At 37.2% G+C, this 21,887-nt stretch overlaps 1 protein-coding gene across 1 annotated transcript in view; it reads left to right on the top strand.

The window, feature by feature from the left end:
* Window positions 1-21,887, top strand: part of LOC122146596 (cadherin-4-like) — a 209,446-nt gene extending 187,559 nt beyond the window's left edge. Inside the window, exons 9-17 of the mRNA XM_042766257.1 lie at window positions 2,886-3,023; window positions 10,605-10,790; window positions 11,841-12,094; window positions 14,596-14,738; window positions 16,254-16,490; window positions 16,763-16,996; window positions 17,609-17,748; window positions 17,896-18,060; window positions 20,024-21,887. Of these exons, the coding sequence (XP_042622191.1) occupies window positions 2,886-3,023; window positions 10,605-10,790; window positions 11,841-12,094; window positions 14,596-14,738; window positions 16,254-16,490; window positions 16,763-16,996; window positions 17,609-17,748; window positions 17,896-18,060; window positions 20,024-20,230 (1,704 nt within the window). The 3' untranslated portion in view covers window positions 20,231-21,887. The remainder of the gene's footprint in view (window positions 1-2,885; window positions 3,024-10,604; window positions 10,791-11,840; window positions 12,095-14,595; window positions 14,739-16,253; window positions 16,491-16,762; window positions 16,997-17,608; window positions 17,749-17,895; window positions 18,061-20,023) is intronic.

Raw genomic sequence — 21,887 nt, forward strand, 5'->3', positions numbered from 1 at the left:
ATATTTATATATATACATTTATATTATATTTTATATTATAAATATATTTAATATATAAACATAACACATTTTCTTAAGTATATACATGCGCGTGTGTGTATTTATATATGTACATAATATACACAGTACACATATATATTTTGTAAATAAAAACTTTTATTTTGGGTGTGATTAATCGTGATTAATCATTTGACAGCCCTAATATATATATATATATATATATATAAATATATAAATATAAAAATCATAACAATTTCTGAAATTAAATGTATAGTTATTTTATATTCAATATATATTATAGTTTTTATATAATTGTGACATTTTTTTTTCTCCTTGTGAAGGATACACATGCATGAATCTGGCTTTAGAAGGCAATATAATTATGCTGCCTATGTAGGCAGTCCTAAGCCAGAGTCAGAGAGGCATTTCTCATGTTTAGTTATGGTTAAATTGATGTCCCGTGGGCAGTCATCTGCTAAAACAAAAGGAAGCCATCAAAGTAAAACCATCAAGATCTACAGCAAGCTCTTGTGAGGGTATTCATTGCTTCACAGCAGCAGTCAGCCACCTCCCTCCAAGACACCCGTCCCCCAGACCAGTCTCAGTGGAACACTGACTTGTCCTTGACTCCCCCCACTTCCTGTCTGCAACAACAGAAGGCTTTCGGCCAACCGGATTAATACGGCAAGAGCTGAAAGAGGCAGAGGAGAGACTTTGGCTCAGGCTCAGCTCTCTGTTTCCTCCCAGTGTGGACTAACTGGAGTCAGATTCACCCGAGCATGGACGGGGGCACAGTTTCAGATCTGCACCCAAAGGAATGTTGGCCATGCAACAACAAACACTTCGATGTGTGTGTGCGCACATGTTTCTATCCATCTGTTGCCCTCGCAACCCTTGCTTTTCAACCATGGTTACAGACAGGCTGGTTCATGTCCGTTGATGAAGAGTTGTTTTTGCGCACTGATTATCTGTGTATGCGTGTGGGTGTGTGTCTTTCCATAAATAGTGAGTGACAAAGTATCAAAGCAAAACAAAGCTCACTGTAGCCTCTTGTCCTAATTAACAGAAAAGCCTGCTTACAAGCAGACAGACAGGCAGACGTATCCCCAGACAAACACAAAGAGCCGCCATTTTCCAAATATGCACAGTCTCAAAGTCTGTGTAAGACAGTTTGCTCAGGCTTAGATACCAAACTTCTAGACCGCTCGACTGTTCCATCACATAAAATGGATGAATAAGGTTTCTAGTCATACTTTAGGGCAACACTATCAAAAAGTGTCATGGTATTACCATGGTTTCCTCGATCTATTTTCTGTGGTAATAGGTTTTCATGTTATTTGGACATGTACCATGTTTTTATGGACATATACCATGGTACTTCGGAGCAGTGTTGTTTATAATTAACAAAAACTAAGGGCCCTTTCATACACCCGCCGCAATGCGATGCAAGGTGCAGCATAAGTGTGTTTGTTAGTTTCAGTCCGGTGCCGTTCGCATTTTCCCGTCCAGTGCCACGTCGTTTAATTAGCAAATGCATTTGCACCCATTTGTGCGCCCATGGGCGTGATGGTCTGAAAAAGAGGTGTGTTCAGGCACATTGCTGGCGCATTGCTATTTTAAGGAGCTGAAAATAGACTGTGCCATAGACCAACTCAAACCTGGTCTAAAGTCTGGCGCAATGTTTTTTCTTTGTTATTTAAAGAGCGTGTTAGAATAGGCTGGTCCACAACGCGTGTACACGCTGCTTATTAAACACAGAGACACACAGCAGCACACAAACATGCCAAATATTAAAAATTAAAGGATTGCAAGGCATAAGAATTTTTTGTAGGCTAATTAAATATAAAAATGCCTACATGTCATAATGGATAGTCATCGCATGTATCAGAATTAGGCTATCTATTTGCACGCACACGAGCAGCTCCGTTTCATCTCAGAGACATGTTCTGTCTTTGCGCTTGCCAAATTCCGCCGTGTAAATAGCAAATCTGTCATGGCACGAGCGCAACTGGCTCTTAAAGGAAATGGAAGATGAGACTCTGACTGGTTTATTGCACGTTACGTCCAAAAAACACCCATTACTCATTAAAAGAATAGGGACAACCCGTTTAGACCATGCGCCCGGGCGCGCCAAACGTTTTTCCATCATTAAAATAGCAAAAGTGGATTTGGACATGCCCTGCACCTGCGCCGTGCACTTTACACTTTGTGTTTAGATTGTTAAAATAGGGCCCTAAGACTATTAAAATTTGTTTTTGTTCATTGAAATAAAGCTAAAATAAAGAAAAAAAATTATGTCAGATATAATAAATTAAAGCTGTATATAAATATTAAAAAATAAATAAAAATGACAAAAGCACATGACAAAATTACTATAACTTAAATGAAAACTGAAAATATTAAAATAAAAGCTATTTCAAAGTATTATCAAATACTGTGAAGGTATATAAATAATATTAAAATAACACTGATTTGGAGTATAGTAATGTATATATTCAACTTTATTTCCAGACTCAAGATCCATTAGCAATCTTTAACGTCAGAATTTGTACAAAATACAAAACAGTACAATACACTTAAAATAGAATATATAATATTTATACTATATTATTTTGACATAACATAATTAGTAATCATTCAGTAACAGTTTCAGTCTACCATAGGATTACCATCTGATATCATTTCTGTGCAGTCTTTCCCAGAGGTTAAATTAAATATAACAAAAATTTAGTGGTTGTCCCCAGGAAAAAGAAAATAATCTTTAACTAGATTTTTTTTATTATTGTTTTAATTCTTAAACTGCATAAAATCTGCAGTAAGTTCTGATTTACATGCGTGATGTGTCTTTCAATTGATTAAAATGGGCATGTTCTGTGTTGTTTCAGAAAGTGTCTCAGTACGCCATCATAGTTCAGGCCACCGATATGGAGGGCAGCCTGAACTTCGGCCTGTCCAACACTGCCACGGCCCTCATTAGCATTACTGACATCAACGACAACCCTCCGGAGCTGGACTCTAAAACAGTGAGTACCCAGAGAGCATTTACATACCATATAATGTGTTCCAGTATATACATATATAGGCACCATTATTTTAACATATCATAGGTGTGTAAATAAACTATATTTCATTCAGTACTAAAAAGTGTCTTTTAAAAATATAGTTGAATTGGGTAAAAAAAAAATGTCTAATAGATATGACCATAGTTCCTTAGTTGATTGATTACATTAATAATTGCAAACATTTCTGTATTACAAGTTTTCTGAAATATTATGTTTGAACATGCAAATGAGGTGGTATCTTCTTAAACATGCACTCATTTGCATAATTTCCAGAACAGAAATCTGAACACTGGATAAAGCCAGATTCATAATTCTTATGCCTATGAGATTGTTTTACCCAATTTTGTATTTGTGTGTGTATTAGAGTATCATTATGCTGACATCAAATTCTATATAAAACATTTGCAATTGTAAGCCAGATCTCAATTTGTATGGCACTGCTCATGTAGAGGTGCCATGACAGTTAGGACACTGCCTTGTAAGATTAGGTTTTTGGAACAGAGCTATAGTCTACCTGTTTGGACTCATCCTCATTACCCTGATTTCTGAATTCGAACAGTGTCTTGATATTCATTTAATTCACACAATACTGTCTGACAGCTGGAAAAACCTACTGGAGCTGTGAAACAAAGAGAGATTCACTAAGAGTAATGAATTCTGGGAGGTGATGAGGGAAGAGATGGAGTGAAATGGAGGGTGTAGGGAATGAGAGAGATGTGTGATCAGGTGCGCTTTCTATCTCTCCCTCTCTTTCTCCTGTCCTAGTGCCAGTTCTGCCCCTTAGGTGACTGTAGTTTCTCTTCAAGCATCTGGCTTCAAATCCCCTCTCATCCACTCTATTTTTTTCTCTTTTCTCCTCCATCTCCTACATCCTCCAGCTCCTGTTTTCTTTATCTCTGTATCTCTTACACCTTTCTTCCCACATTTACCAGTGTTTGTTTCTGTCAGTCATCATCTCTCTCTCTTTCCTTCTTCACTTAACCATTTATCTCCTTCCCTCAGTCCTTTTCTCTGGCTTCCGGTGTCTAGCTCTCTCTCTCTCTCTGTTTCCATTTATTTACTGCTATCTGCCATCCCTCTTTTATCGCTCTCTCACAGCGCTCATCTCTGGTGCCCTTGCGTTCTCTTTCTCATTAAGTAATATCCCCGGGCCGCTGCCACGCCGTCTGATGCTGAAGCATTCTGAATTATTTTGGACATTTTTTTTCTACCTGGAACATTTATTTGAAGGCCAAATGATAGTTAGTGAATCAGTATGACATCTATCATCTGGCATCAGACGGTCTTGTTCTTCGTTTTAATTGGTGTCATTTTATTCTCAAATGTTGTTTTTGAGGACTAGATGCTTGTGGACAGGTCTCTCAGCGTGTGTCGAGCGTTTGGATGCTGTTATTGGTGGGCTTAAGATGCGATGAGCTAACAGGGGTGTAGGCGCCTATAGTGGAAGCTTCAAGAATTTGCAGGGTCGAGGTCAAAGGTTCTCCTTGAAGTCACGACCCATTGGCCCTCGCCTGAATATGATGCAGTTCATTGAAAGTCCATGCAAACAAAACTTTCACATATCAAAGAGTACAAAAAAATAATTGTAATCTATATGTTTCAAAAATTTTTTTTGCATTTATATGCACATTTATTTATATGCACATTTTATATAAAATGTGTCTGTTCACATGGATAACTCAATAATAGCTCATTAAAATATGTGCCTCTACCTACATTTTTGCAGAACTCCAAAAACATACTTTTTTTTACACATACAATTCACTGCAGTTTCCAGCTGAAATGAACACTAGAGGCTGTAAAAAATAAAAAAAACATCTTTTATTCCTTTTCTGATGTAGTAAACTTGCTTGGTAGCTCACCGGGTACAGTTTTGCACTCTGGTATGAGTGCAAAGAGAGATCAAAGACTTGTAGAAGCAAGCTGAAATGGCATGGTTGCTTCAGTAAATTCATTGTTTGCTTTTGGTAACATCATTGGTTAGATTTGGGAAAGGGTTTAGTGTAGGTGGTACGTTAATTTCAAATGCAGTGGAGGATTAACGTTTTAGTGGTACTCACCAGACATTTCAGTTCCAAACTGCCACGATACATACAACAGCCAATGTACTAAAACGTTGAGAGATTCACATTAATATGTTCCAAATAAAACTGAATGCACTTTTAGTGCCACTTACTGGACATTTCACTTTGAAAATGTCGTGAAAGATGAAGTGATTTAATATTATTTTGTAGAAATGTCACCATGTGCACATATTTCCTTTGAGCCTGGGTTGGGATTATTTTTACAATGTCTTTTTGTGTGAACTTTCAATAAATGGACAAAAGGATGTGAGAATATTAAAAATATCTTCATTTGTGTTTAAAAAAAAACTCTTATGGGTTTGGAATGACATGAGAGTGAGTACTGTAAATGATTACAGAACTTTTATTTTTAGGGTGAACTATCCCTTTAAGTGCAAAAGTTTGAAAACTTGTTTGATTGACAATTTTTTGTCAAGTGAAAAGGATCATTCTTAAACTTTAAAGTTGTTAAATGAGTATTCACAGAGAACAGCTTCAGACAGATGCGCAGCTGCTGTTTTCATCAAACATGAAGAGAGATCACACATTCTCAGATTTTTTAAGGGTGCTGACAGCTCAGTTAATCGCAGATTTAAAATAGGATCTATCAACGCTTATGGTCCGGACTAAGATGGAGAGTTGGAAGGGAGAGACTTAGGACAGACCTCCATCCATCTTTTCGGTGACACCTCAGGTAATACACACTCAGACTCTCTCATCCATGCATTAGACACTTTCTCTGTCTGAATGAACAGTGAAGGGAAAACAGAGCGAAACTGAAAGCAAGACTAAAATCAAATGAACTCACCCACTTGATTACTCTTGATACTTTCTGAAACTGTGTCGAGTTTCAAAAGTTTTTTTTTTTCTTCCACGCAGGCTTGAGCGCTCTAGCATGCACATCCTTGTCCATTGCAGTGTCTGTAATTATACAGTGCAGCAGAAGAACAACTCCAGAAATTGGGTTGTCTTATCTTAGCTCAATGTGTATGACAGGCCCTAACAGAGGAAGTTAACCCAGATGACACCAGCAATTAAGTCCCATACTCAGCACGTGCTCTCGCTCCCAATAACAAACACTTGTGTCACATGAGCCAAGAGAAAATTACCCACAACTGGTTTACAGCGGGCCTCATTCAACCTGACACTTGTGAGAGGTTTGTTGATTCAGTCAGCGGTTTGTGAAAGACTTGCTGAATCTGTTTTTTTTTTGGAAATAGTACACTAAGAAGAAAGAGAAAGAGCAAAAATATCAAACACCTTGACGGTGAAAGGCAGACAGCAAACTGACTTGCTTGTAAGTGTCTGAAATTTGTCACTATGTGCTTTGCTGGTTAAACGCAGACAAACATTTAATTAAAGTAAAGCTTTAAAGCTGAGAACATGAACGCCGGAATCAACTTCTTATCAACGTTTTATGGCTTTGGGCCGTGGAATTGGGCTTGTGCTTCTTCCAATTGCATGCTTGTGACAGACACAGACGCACATACGGACCATCAGAATTCATGAGTTATGTGCTAGAACTAATTTGTTTTGTTTTTCATCCATCCTCTCTCTCTCTCTCTCTTTCTCGCTCTCTCGCATTCACCCACTCAGACTCAGAGTCGAGCAGGGTAGAAATGTTCTGTGATTATTTGCATTTGACAGAGGCATGAAGCAGTATACATCTTGCCGTAGGAGACCCTCAGAAACATAAGCAAGCTAATTAAGCAAAATTGCTTGAGGGGGTGTAAACCTAGCATATATATCGCTTCCAATTTGAAGACAGCCGTATGTTTTATTCATGTAAAAACTGCATTAATATGGAAAGAGTCGTCGCTTCTTGAGAGTAAAGCAAACTGGGTTTTAAGATATAACTGATCACTCTCTGTTTTGAAGCACCATGATGACTATAATGATAGTTATAATGATGATGAAGATGATTGTGATTTAGAAGAAGATGATGAACACAGTGGACCTAAGAGTTCATTGCCCTTGAAAAAAGCATAAATATACCACAGGCATTATAGTCAATGTGAGGCATTAATGTTTATGTGCTGTGATAGTATGGATCTGTTTACTTTAGAATGCCAAAAAATCACATCTCTGTAGTCATGTTTTTCATCTTGATTGACTGTGGAGATTTTTGTTTCTCTCTAGTCTCTATTTTTACTTTTATATACTTTAGAATCTCTCACCATAGATGCTAGTATTGTTTGTTTTGTTTGTTTATTTACTTTTTGCAGAAGCCCAGGAATACGTTTATAAGCATCAACATTTTTGACATTATTGTGATGTATAATCGTTCAACAAATATATAACATACATTGATTTAGGGTTCTTTTACTACTTTAAGTTAGAATAACTTTGGAAGTTAAAAGAAAGTTAAACTCAGCAATATGTGCTTTAGGGCTTCTGTAATTATTTATTTAAATACAAATAAATTTAAAAAAATCAACAAACCAAAGAACCTTTATGTTTGATATGATTGATTTTTATTTGTTTATTTGTTTATTTTAGTGTCCAGACTGTCTTCCAACTAAAAAAAAAAAAAAAAAAAATTCCAATGTAAACTCTTGACTGAAGTGATATTAAAACTGGGCAACACACTCAGCCTGTCATTAATTATGAATAGTGTTACTAGAAATGAATATCTTTAGCTCTTCCAACTGACTTGTCTGTCTTGAATGGAAATGTACTGAATACTGATGAAAGATATAAATCCATTATTCTTCTAATTAATTAATTTCTTTCATGGATCATTTCTATCTTTAAGAAAAGACATCTAATGAACTCTGAACTTCTTCTCACTTAACTTCCCCCCAATCCACAAATCATAAACAAGTATCACTTTCCTTCCCTCTTCTTTTTGACAGTATACACACATACAGCATCCCTTCACACACACACACATACACACAATTTCAAAATCTTATTGAACTAGCCTCCAGAGTATTTTTTTCATCAAACTGGAAGTAGTAGCCTATAGAAAAATGGGACTCTGATTTTGCACAGATCAATCAGTCACTCAATCATGTCTTCTACTGTCCTGTCCTCTACTGGTCTCTTGCATCCCATCCTGGAAGGGACACAGCACATTTGTTTGATCTCAACAGAGTGTTTTTCTGCTTATCAGTAAATGCAGCTGTGCATCCCAGATAGCGTGCAGCCGGAGAGACGGGACGGCCCTGTGATGTTTTCATCACTACAGCCAGTAGATATTACTCGCTCTGTCGCTGTCTCTCTATCATTCTCTCCTTTTGACGATTTCAAGCAATAAACCATGAAAATAAACCATTTCTTTTATTTTAAGTATCTGAAGTATATGTGTAAGCATCTTTGCCAGTGTTGGGGAGTTGCTGAGTAAATATAGCGCGGATAATAACTGATTTTTTCTGAAATTTCACAACCCTTAATGAACTACTTTTTTCCAATCAGTGACATTTGTAATCTAGCAAACCCATACATTAATCAAGACGTTCATTAGGTTAATTTGGATGACTTAAATAAACATAAAAAAAAAAAAGTTCCTGAAGAATAACTTATACTAACTAACTAACTAAAAAAAAAAGTGTAGCAACTACTTTTTCATGTATCTAACTACTTTAAGGGGTTAAGAATAGCTAATTAGTCCTTATTAGTATTGTAGCTTTCATACACTTTAAAAAACACTGGGTTAAAAACAACCCAATTTGGGTTGTTATTAACTCAAGGGCTGGGTAAATATAGGACAGAACCCATCACGGCTGAGACCGCCGCCCTGCGTTTCACTCATAGCCGAAATATACTGTGACTGCCTTTATAACCTGCCCCAAAACAAACAGTAAACAGCTCTGAGGAAATATTTTAACATCCAAAGTATTTGTATTCTGTATCTTTATGAATAAAATCGTTTATTTTATGCAAAGCATCAGGCTTTTCCATCACATGAAAAGGTGATTCATACCGTGCGCCATGTTGCTCTGCATAAAATTGAACGATATACAGCACACAATTTTATAGATAAAATGTATACAAACATGTATTTTACCGACGAATGCATCAATTTGATGGCGCTGAAAACTGCTCTCTCCAGAAGAGAAGCAAAATCTCCGCGATAAATAACTCAACCACTGGGTTACGTCTGACACAAGATCTGAGTAATTCAGAAACTACCCAAACATTGAGTTGTCACATTTGGCCCAGAAGCTGCAAAACAACCCAAACACTGGGTTGTTACATTTGACCCGGGAGCTGGGTAACACAAAAAGTACCCAAACACTGAAAAAATTAACCAAAAAAAAAACAAGTAGCTAACTACTTCCAGCATTTGGGTTATAAAAAATAATCCAGGATTTTTTTAGAGTGTAAGTTGGTTGTAATTTACCAAATCAAGTAGCTAACTACTTTAAGAATAGTTATTGTACGTTGCTATTGTAACCTGTTAGCATGTTTCTAGCTTTTAGTGTTGTTAATTTTGTCACTACTTTAAGAATCTTAAAGTACATAACAATACTTATTAAACCTAATAACTATATTAGCTTGATCTAATTAGTATCTTGTAGAGCAGCACACTACTTCTTCAAGTAGCTAACTATTTTAAGAACATCTAATTAGTCTGTTTGCTTGTTGGTAGCTGTTAGTATAGCTAATTTTAGTTTGCTAACTAGTCTAAGAATAGCTCATTAAAATAGTAGCTTTTGTTAGTACCTTGATTACTTTTTACAGTCAGCAAGGAGCTTGACTGTAGTGTAACTACTTTAAATAATGAGTAGCTTGTAACTTAAGAAGCTACAGTTAGTGAATAGCCTCCACTGGAGCACTGGTCTCTACTGAGCATGTAGCAGTGTGTATTTGGCTGTAGTCTGCTGCATGGTGATGCCATTACTGTAAACAGCATCTGGCGGACACACACAAAAACCATAACCAAACAAAACAGCAGATTACTCTGCTGTAATGAGCTTGTGTTTGTGTGCTACAGCTTGCCGCACATTTGCACCTTGGGCTGTGAGTATAGCTAGTAGAGTGTGATATTCTTTCAACAGTCATGTGTAACAAATGAGATCCAAAACTTACCACTTACACTGTCTGTAATTTAAACTTGAACTATTGCGCTACTCTGAAGCCATTTCAAAAAACTGACCGAGAACAAAGCCCTCAAGGAACTGTTTGGTAATAACCCATGAACCATATCCCTTGTGTCTTGAGCAGGCCACTGAACTCTGGGTTCCTCCAAGTCAATTTTCCCCTGTAATAGATTGACCCAAATTATTCCCAGGTATTTGGTAACCTAAAATGTAAAAATTCCATTGCAGTATAAACAAAATACCAAACCAGGAATGTTCAAACATATGACATCTTAACTTTTTTGCATTTAACTTTGAATCATAATTGATTCATTTTATTAATATTTTTTTTTTTACAACAATAATACTGTATGTTTAAAATCCACACACACACATCCATTTGTTTTAAATAATTTTAGTGTTTCATTTTATTTTGTGGCTTCACTTGTTCTTAGTTCCAAGGAGAGGTCCCGGAAAACGCTGTGGGTGTGGTGGTGGCCAATTTGACAGTCAGAGACAAGGATCAGCCTCATACACCCAATTGGAATGCCGTCTATAGGATTACAGGAGGAGATCAAATGGGCCATTTCGCCATACGCACCGATGAGATCACTAATGACGGCAGGGTTGTAGTGGTTAAGGTGGGTGTATCCAGTTGATTACATTGTCAAATATTATTCATGGTTCTCAGACTGCTGATCTTTTGATTTTTAACTCTGAATAAGAATTGAACACTCTCATCCACTGTCTGTCCTCTATCCCATCACTGCATCATTTCAACTAGAAATTAATGAGAAATCATGACATTATCATTTACTACAACTAAAACCTTTCCTCAGCATATCTCAATGCTTCATTCTTATTAAAACATATTAAATTTAAAGAATGGTAAAATCAATACTTTAAACTGCTAAAACAGTTTGAAATTATCATGTCTCAATTATTCATTGAAGTGAATTATTTGTCAGTATTACAATGAATTTTTGACACATTATTTTTGAAAGTGTTGGCCCCTACTGAGTAATAGACAAGGAAACATATGTTTTGTGACATAATGGAAGCAGGAGATTGCACCCCAACAGAAGTGAATAGTTCACAGATTAATAAAAATAAATAAATAAAACCTATGATGTGTAAACTTTAATCATTTCCCCCAGTTTTGTAGCCTTTACTGCTCTGATATTAAAGAGTCAGTGATGTTTAAGTTTATAACTTGTGCGTACGCATATGTTTTTAACACTTTGTCCATTTGCATGGTGTGTGTGTGTGTGTGTGTGTGTGTGTGTGTGTGAGCGTGCGTGAGAGAGAGAGAGAGAGAGAGAGAGAGTGATTGAAGCGTTCGTTTCGGAAGTGTTACCCAGCTTTCACAGTCACATGTGGTTCAGTACACCACATTTCTACCCATGGAACAGCTGATCCTCTCACACTCATCTCCTCGTCAACTCCTTTTAACCTTTACTGTAGGGTTCACTTCATCTCCTTTCTCAAACCTAAGTCACTTTCTGTTCCTCTTCTAACACTTTTGGAGTCTCATTTAGCTTGACAGTGAAGAGTTAGTTTAATGTCTTTTATTGAAATGAGTTTTGCCATTTCACTGAATGGCTTCATTGAATCATGTTTCCTCTTAAAAAAAAAAGCCTCTTGCTCTTTGAAAGCTGAAGGAACTTTTGTGTTTTTGTGCACATGTGTAGCCGATCGACTATGAGAGGAACAACGCCTTCACGCTGATGGTGGTGGTCTCAAACCAAGCTCACTTGGCCAGCGGGATCCCCTCCTCACCTTCCTCCTCTGCTGCTGTTGCAATCACAGTACTGGATATCAATGAGGCCCCTGTCTTCCCATCCAACCCTAAAATCATCCGTTTTGAAGAGGGAGTGCCTGCTGACACAACCCTCGCTACTTTTGCTGCACTGGATCCAGACCGCTTCATCCAGCAGACTATCAGGTAGAGAGGAATGACAGCAGGTTCTTCTGTCTGTCTGTTTGAAACTCAGGATGTCAATCTTTCTGAGCGACCATAAATGTCAATCATTTATGTTCTTAATCCCTCAAACCCACACACAGGTCGATGACAAAGTGTGAGATGATATAAAAGAAAAATCTTTGAAAAAAATTCAGTTTTGTCCAAAGGTACCGGGTTATTATTAATGTTCCTTTTAATTTTAGTTTTCATACATTCATACATTTAGTTTTCATTGCAGTATCTGAGAATCTACAAAATGCATGTTATTTTTTTAGTTCTGACCTGAATAAGTAATTTCACATAAAATGTATTTACATATAGTCCACAGAGAAAATAATAGTTTAATTTATGTTCATTTATTTTATTATTATTTTATTTTTTATTGTTTTTGGATGTTTGTTCATAAGTCCCATGATCCACAGCTGTTTATTCTTTTCTTTTCTTTTTTTCTTTTTTTTTATGATGGTTGTTCATGTGTCCCTTGTTTGTCCTGAACAGTTAAACTGCCTGCTGTTCTTCAGAAAAATAATTCAGGTCCCACAAATCCAAAGAATTTGTTGGACCTGAAGGATTTTTCTGAAGAACAGCAGGCAGTTTAACTGTTCAGGACAAACAAGGGACACATGAACAACCATCATCATAAAAAAAAAAAAAAAAAAAAAAAACGCTGTGGATCATCCAGGTAACTACACAGTAGTCAGAATCAAGCGTATGTAAACTTCTGAACGAGGTCATTTTTTAAATTCAACTAATTTTATACTATATTCAACTATTATTATACTATTCTGTTGAGAACTATATGTAAATGTACAGTATTTTATGTGAAATATCTTATTCAGGTCAGTACTAAATAAAAAATAAATAAAAAACATGCATTGTGATCCCTCTTATTTTGGTAAAATATACATTTTGCAGATACTGCAACTATATAAAATTTTGACCACAACTGTACATTGCAGTCATTCATGTACTTTTAGATTAAGACAAGAAAAGTGTCACAATTTTGACCTACATATAAGTACACAATTATACACTGCATTGCCTGAAAGCTTATTTTTTCCTGACGTTTCTAATCTATATATGTCTCTTAACAACAATACTGTTACTTAAATGCTTTTAAATAGTCTCAGAGTCTTATTGAATGATCGATTGACTCAGCAATTGCTATTGATCATTTACATAAAGCACTTATTAGCCGGGTGACACACATGAATAGCAAATTAAACTGATGTCCGCCACATAAAAAGTCTGGTATATTCTACCCACTCTGTTCACTTTTCAATTTTCTGCTCAATCATGCTTGAGTTTTAAAATTCCCTTAAATCTATGAGGACTTTATTTGACTGGTGAGTTTAAGAGCCATTTTTATAGAAACCAGGCTTAAAACAAATCCATCACTCTCTGGTGCAGGTCAGCCCCTGACTTTGTAAGCGAACGTCAGAAGTACATGCAATTTCCATACTGTGCTGCATGTCAAGTGATGTAGCACGTATCGTTCGCACCATTAGCACCCCTGGGAGCAGCTAAATGCTTTTAATTGACTCTCTCCTGTTCTAGTCCCTTGGTTGTGCCTGGGTTGCCAAGTAACAGGGTGAAAGGTCACCAAGTAATGAGCCGAACCATTCCCCACACTGCTGTTTCTATTGTGTCTCTCCCTCTCTCTCTATCAGTTGTTCACACTTGATCTCTCTTGATTTTTTTTTTTTTTTCATGACTCAAAAGTGTGTGGGCAAGATGCCAGCTGGAAGTATTGATCCAAAGTTTGCCTCCCTGCACGTTCACTCACACACTCGGGGGACCTTCACTAGACTTGCTCCATGGATCACTGTGTGCAAGGAACGGTCCGATCAATACAGTCCACACTGTGGCGCTCTCGCTCTCCAAATCTATCAATGTTATAGGCTCTAATAAGTTACAGGGAAGTGCTGAGCAAACAAAAGACCCTGACAAACAAAGAAAAAGATTCAGTTTGGGCTTGGTTATTAGCAATAGTGAAATAATTTGCGATAATAATCAAACACCAATAGCGAATCGATGGATTCTTGGCAACTTTGAGACCAGGTCTGGCAGATAAATAGACTGCGACTGTTTTTAACTTCAGTGTTTTGGATTAATAGCGCAGAAGCCTGATATATTACCCAATACTATATAGAAGAATGATTATGTGTCACATCTGTGATTTGATTGAGTGTAAATATTTCCGCATTTTTCTGTGCAGTTCCATTGATCAGAACAGAGCCCATGCTGTGACTGAATGAGGGACATATCTTAATAATCCAAATGCTATATCCTCATAATAGACTAAATATGATTTTAACAGCATTTAAATGGATTGATGATCTCAAAGTTCTACATTATTACCCACAGCCATACTGTTACAGCATAAATTATGATTGAATGTTGAGCTTTATGGCCACGTCTTTCAGATGCTTATGGATTTTTTATCCGGAGTAATCTGATGAACGAATGCTTTTGGCCTTCAGGTACTCCAAACTGTCAGATCCAGCCAACTGGCTGAAAATCAACAGAACCAATGGAAGGATCACCACCACAGCGGTGCTGGACCGTGAATCGCCGTACATGAAGAAAAATGTATATGAAGCAACCTTTTTGGCCGTGGACAACGGTAAGAATAGAGGGGGAAAGTTTCAATGAAATCAAAACTTTTTGAGCAAGTATTGGTGCATTAAAGGTGTTGTGCATGAAAAAATAGATTTTAACGATTACGTAGGTCAGTTTGGAGAGAGGTTGGTTAGCTTGAACCTAATTTGTCCCACAGAGCCAAAAAGCTGTTCTCAGCCTATCGATTCATAACCTATCAGCACTGGGGCATTTTTCAACTCTGATTGGATTTCATTCTCTTGCTCTATTCAACCAAGAAAGTGTTCCAACAAAGCTGCTGTCCAATCACAGTTGATTTGCTTGTCCATGTTTACACAAACTTTCTTAAATAGCGAGACTACATTGCTTAACCCAGGGAGTTGCTTCACACCATCAGAACCTCAGGAGGAGTTGGTATGAATAGGAATGAATGTTTATCCTTGTCACAAGTGAACCCATATTTAATGTAATCTAGTTTGTATTGATTTAACTTTAAGTTAAGTTTTGATGGATGGAACATGGTTTTTGAGGATGGTGACTGTCAGTTGTTGAGCAAACAAAACTACAAGCTAATCATATTTTAAAGTAACTGAAGTACAGTTAAGCTACTGTTTTGAATATGTAAGTAGCTATACTACCAGCTATAAATTATTATGTAATCTTTTGTTGTTGTTGTTGTTTATGGCACAAAAAATGAGGGGTTATGAAATAACGGAGACTTAGAGTGACCCTATAATGCTTGAAATGATTCACTCAAAACATAGTACAGTGACTTAAATGTTTGTATTGTTTATATATATATATATATATATATGTATATACTGTTTATTTTAAGTCAAACTTTGAAAAATTGAGAAACTATAGTTGTTAATCATAAGAGTATTGCTTCACAAGCTCAGAAAACTTCAGGGGAGGTTGGTACGATTAGGAAATTGACCAATCTATCTGCCTGTCTTGGTGTGTTTTTCCCAGAAGTTTTCAAAGGTGTTGATAGTGGCAAGGCTTGTCAGTCCTATCTGAACAAAGGCATTTTGGCCTAAATCAATATGTCTTTAGGGACTGGCATTTTGTCTAGCAGTTGATACAGATGTCCAGGGTTGACGGGTTGTATTTCAGACTCATAACAGACTTTCTAATAACAGAATTTGACAGAATCAATCTTTATAATATATAGCCTGTTACTCAGTCAGAGCTTTGGGAATGATACCGTGCCATGTTTTCCACAAATGCCCCTCATCTGTGATGGCAGTTCGTTTGGAGAGCAAGAAGGTAGCTATATATCTGGCCTCTGTACGGTGTGTTTTTGTCTTTGATTCACACACAGCAGTAGGGAGCAGATGTGTCTGTTTCTTCAGGCAAAGTTATTACACATATCTGTCCTCTGAGAGAGCCTAGCTCTATTAAAGAGAAAACAGCTGTGTGAAATATTTACGTGCAGTTATCACTTCTTTTATCTGACACAGTTGAGAGTTTTCAGGACAAATACATAAACTTTATGACCATTACCCCCGACTATCGTTATCCTCTTTCTGTCTCATAGGTTCCCCTCCTGCCACAGGAACCGGTACTCTCCAGATTTATTTGATAGATGTGAATGACAACGTGCCTGTCCTAGTTCCTCAAGAGGCTCTGGTCTGTGAGAGGTCACGACACGGGTATCCAGTCAACATCACAGCCTCGGATTTAGATTCCGAACCCAATGCCGGCCCATATGTCTTTGAGCTGCCCTCTTACCCCTCTTCTGCCCGCCGTAACTGGACCATTTCACGCCTCAATGGTTAGACATGGAGTATACATATTACAAATTGAAAGTATTCAAGGTTTTTACCACTTCACTAGGTCATTTCAGACTTCAGTTTGTGCGTTTACTGTCAATTAAAATGTTTCCCCTTCAGGTTAATACTGTACATCTAATATTAGTAGTGGATAGAAAAAAGATATTCAGTTAAAATGTAAATATAGTTTCCAGATAATATTCAAATAATTTACTTTGGGCCTAATACAGTGATAATATAAAAGCCAAATATTGAATTTTCTATCTCTGTCTAGGTAATTATGCCCAGTTGAAACTGCGGATCCCGTACCTGGAGGCAGGCATGTACAGAGTTCCCATTTTAGTTTCCGACTCAGGAAACCCTCCCCTGTCCAACACCTCTGTCTTGAAGGTGAAGGTGTGTCCCTGTGATGAAAACGGAGACTGTACTGTGATCGGGGCAGTGACTGTGGCCGGGCTGGGAACTGGAGCCATCATCACCATCCTCATCTGCATCATTATACTTCTCAGTAAGTGATGGATGGATCAGGGGATGGCCTGATGGTTTGATTTATAAATGAAGAGACAATTAAATCAGAGAATGCAACAAAACCATCAGTAAACTGTGATTAATAACCTTTCAACCTGTCATTTAATTTTTGATTATTCAGTTTCATTGAACTGTCAGTCAACATTTTCTCAGCTTTATGAAGCTCTCAACAAAGTCTCTTTAGAAATATGTACAGAAGTGCTATTCCCATTCAATGCATGTGCCATCTCAAAAAATGAAATGCGACTTCCAGAAAGTATTATAATATTAAAGGTATTATTATATTACATGTACACCACCATACAAACATCTGGGGTCAGCAGAGAAAGTCATTTTCAAATAAAAATATTAAACAGTACAAATTCAGCTTTGCCATTGTAAGAATAAATTATATGTTAAAAAATAATAAAAATAAAAGTTTCAATTGTAATAATAAACTTAGTAGTGCAATATACAGCATCAGAAAGTGTTGTGTTTTCATAGATCATGTCTTATCTTTCCTAGGGCACTAAATGAGTCTGGACTGCCACTGGTGACCCATCAAAATTAGGAAATAGGTGTATTTCACCCCTGTATGTTTGTTTTTCTTTAGGTATGGTTCTGTTCTTTGTGGTGTGGGTGAAGCGAAGGGAGAAGGAGCGTCAGACAAAACCCTTATTGATCGACCCTGAGGATGACGTGAGAGATAATATTCTGAAGTATGATGAAGAGGGAGGAGGAGAGGAAGATCAGGTCAGTGTCACACATTTCATGCTGTTATCGATTGTCGAGTCAAGGCTGTTTCGAAATTTTCAGTAGTTTGCTGCTTCTTTGTCTGTTGCAAGAGCATTTCTGACCTTGTTTCAGACGTGCACTAGTATATTTTTATTTCTGTTGCAGGACTATGACCTGAGTCAGCTGCAGCAGCCCGAGTCTCTAGATCACATAATGAGCAAGCCTGCAGGTGTGCGGAGAGTGGACGAGAGACCCGTTATCCTCGAATCTCAGTACCCGGTCCGGCCCACGGTACCACACCCAGGGGACATCGGGGAGTTCATCATTGACGTATGCTCCCTCTGTCTCTTATCATGAAGATATCTAGCCGAGGGGCATAGGAAATAAATACAGTTTTAGTTTGCAACGAGATTGGAAAGCCATACTTAACTATTTTATTTCCTGATGTCCACTTATATTTTGGTAGAAATCAATCAGAAAATGTTTTTCATCAGTAATTTAAATCTTCCATCTGACCTTTAGAATTAAATAGTCTGTTAAATAGGCTTCTGAAATGTCCTTTGAGCAGGGAAAAGAATTCAGTTCTGAATCATTTCTGGAACAAAATATGATTAGAAGTGAAACTCTGAGAAGAAAATATATCAAATTCTGTGCTGAAAAGTGACTAAGTGTGAAGTATTAAAGGGATAATCCACCCCAAAATGAAAATTTTGTCATTAATCACTTACCCCCATGTTGTTCCAAACCTGTAAAAGCTCTGTTCGTCTTCAGAACACGATTTAAGATATTTTGGATGAAAACCTGGAGGCTTGAGTCTGTCCCATAGACTGCCAAGTAATTAACAGTGTCAAGGTCCATAAAAGGTATGAAAGTCATCGTCAGAATACTCCATCTGCCATTAGACGTGCAATCTGGGTTATATGAAGCGACAGGAACACTTTTTATAAGCGAAGAAAACAAAAATAACAACTTTATTCAATAATTCCTTTGTCAACGGTCTCCTCTGTCTCTCCATATCACCGTATGCTCTTTTGTATCATCTGCACCACAAGGAAGCGCTGTTTCTATGTGTATTTAGCTTTGATTTGAAATAAAACAGCACATCCTTGTGGCGCGGATGATACAGAAGAGCATACGCAGCGTAGACACAGGGGAGACTGTTTACAATGGAATTATTGAATAAAGTCGTTATTTTTGTTTTCATCTCTTTAAAAAATTGTTCCTGTCGCTTCATATAACTCAGATTGCACGTCTGATGGCAGATGGAGTATTCTAACGATGACTTTCATACCTTTTCTGGACCTTGACACTGCTATTTACTTGGCAGTCTATGGGACAGACTCAAGCCTCCAGGTTTTCATCCAAAATATCTTAAATCGTGTTCCAAAGACAAACAGAGCATTTACGGGGTTTGGAATGACATGGGGGTAAGTGATTAATGACAAAACTTTCATTTTGGGGTGGAGTATCCCTTTAAAATAATCAACAATAATGTTAGAAATAAGCTTCAGCCACTATTTCCCAACCTTGCACTACTTTAAGATATGCAGAGTAGCAGGCTCTACACACAAGCATAAACAGAAATTCATACATTAAATTTAATAATAGGAATGATCTCCTTATTTTCTTAACCATGACTGTGCTGGTTTTATTTTAGTAAATCTATATACTGTTATAGAATTTATTCATTTTATGAATTAGCTCTCTGTAACATTTTCTTTTTTTATTTTAGTTTGTTTCGTAACTTTGCTGTGTGATGCTTTTGTCATTTTTATTAGTTTTTTATGTTTCTATTTACATAAATTTATTTTTAATTTCAGTTTTAGTTATTTTAATACTTCAACTAAATTGTTTAGATATTTTATTTATTTATAAGTTTTGAGTTTAAGTTTTTCATTCAATATTTAAATTTTGTTGTATTTATTTCAACTTTGGTTTACCAAACAATGTTTTAGTTTTAATTAACGATACTGAACCGGGCATACAAAGTTTCTAGTCAGTCACTGACAAGTAAAAGTGGATGGACATGTTTTCATCTGATCTGCCTGATGTGAGTAAGAACCACAAAATGAGTCATTTTTGCAGCCTAGTTTCAAAAAATGATCCTTTTCACTGAGCAGGAAGTTACAGTGTGTTTTCATAGTGCATCAAGGTCTTTCATCTCAAACGATCAAGGAAAATGTGATTCCTGCTGATGTGACCCCTTTAAGCACTTTACAGCAGTGGCTTTCAGAGTGTTTTGTATGCGTCTGTTCCAACAGCCTCGTCTCATGTTCTCTCTCGTTCATATTAGGGTCTGCGTGCCGCAGATAATGACCCCACTGCTCCTCCCTACGACTCCCTGCTGGTGTTTGACTACGAGGGCAGCGGCTCCACAGCGGGCTCCGTTAGCTCCCTGGGCTCCTCCAGCTCTGGAGAACAGGACTACGACTACCTCAATGACTGGGGTCCTCGCTTCAAAAAGCTGGCAGATCTCTACGGAGGAGGAGGAGAGGACTGAAGGTGGGAACTAGAGGAAGACGGAGGGGAACGGAGAGGGCCAGGAGGGACAATTGGCTTCTCGGATGTTTTATTGAGAAGCCGTATGCCAAGCCTCCGACGTGGGCTGATTATCTCTCAACAAAAGTTCCTCTGCACGCTACGGAGGCATCGAGAGGGGAGGATATTGCCCTGCAGCCTGCTCTGGACCTTTGCTGCAATCCACAAGTATTTTATGGCTTTTTACAATATTTCGCGTTGTGGTTTCTTCAGTGTTGTTTAGTCATTCCTCTCGGACCGCCTAAAGGCTCAAGATGGAATCGAGTTGTGACGGAGACAGCAAACTCTCAGCGTGCGGGAATAAAAAAAAAACGGGTGCACATGCTCGTTTTTCCATTCACTTTATCACTAAAGAGAGTTCCACATACACTTTTTCTCTCAACTTGAATTTCAGTAGAACAGAAGCACTGTTGTTGATAAAGTGCCTTTTGTGGTGTGTTTTGTATCGGACTCCTGCAATCTCAGGGTCGGTTGCCATTTTGAAAAGTTTCTTCTGTTGGGCACACACTCCCCCGTTCCTGTCTGCTCCTCTCAATACCTTTTGCTTTGCTTTCATCCCTGCATCAATGGTGCAGAGCGCCTCTTTGACTACTATGTGGAAAACAAACAAAAGAAACTGAGAATGTTTTGTCAAGACTTTTGTTGATAAACACAGGACTCATTTTCCCTTAAGATATCTCATTCTCCTTTGAGAAATTGGAGCGTATGAAGTACAGTGATCCAATTTGAAAAATCATAATTTTTTTTTTTTTTTTTTTTTTTTACTTGACCGACCACAACCATATAATGTTATGCTGTGTTATGGTTGTGTAAAAAATCAAGGTCTTTTTTTTTTTTTAAAGAAGAAAAATATTACTGGAGAATGCCTTTTAGCTCATACTCTTGCCTGCCTTGTACGATTTTGTGTTGCTTTTCCAAATTGTAAAGGTAATTTAGGCATGACAAGTTGCCAGACAGTCAGACTTAAAGTGATGGCTGAAGAAACCCGACTCTAAAAGGATTGCATCAGAAGAAACCTTCTTTTTTGTCTTGAACATTCCCCTTTTCTAACTTTATAAGTTGGTTAAAATATTATACGTGCATGACTTCTTTCAAAACAATGTCTCAGATCTCTCGCACTTGTTCCTCTGTGGTCAGAATGTGAAAAGTAGTTGGCAAAGAATATACACCATACAAAATAAATATAATCTGAAAAAAAAAGAGTCAAAAATGTTTAAAATGCTGTAAAATGCTTATTTTTTTAAAGTGTTATTTTAAACATTATCTGCTCTTCAAGCTCGGTTTGGTTTTAATTGTGTGTGAATGTGTGTGTGTGTGAGTGTATGTTTGTCTATATCCTGTAGGATTTTTAAATTCCCTTTTTATATGTTTGTCTTTTGTATAATTTTTTTTTCTTAGGTTTTTATGTTTATTATTTGGCTATGAGAAATGCAGCAGCGTTCTTTTGTCTTGTCGCACTGAAAAAAGACTGTCCTGTATGTTCTGTCCCTTAATAAGGGTCTAAACCTGCATTGCTGAGAAGCTTACAATCATGCCTGCTCCACCATTCAGTGTAACTGATTTCTATTTCCATTCATCTCAACTATTGGATGTGCTTTAGAGAATAAACAATTACATTT

Source organism: Cyprinus carpio, chromosome A11, assembly GCF_018340385.1.
Source record: "Cyprinus carpio isolate SPL01 chromosome A11, ASM1834038v1, whole genome shotgun sequence".
Taxonomy (NCBI): domain Eukaryota; kingdom Metazoa; phylum Chordata; class Actinopteri; order Cypriniformes; family Cyprinidae; genus Cyprinus; species Cyprinus carpio.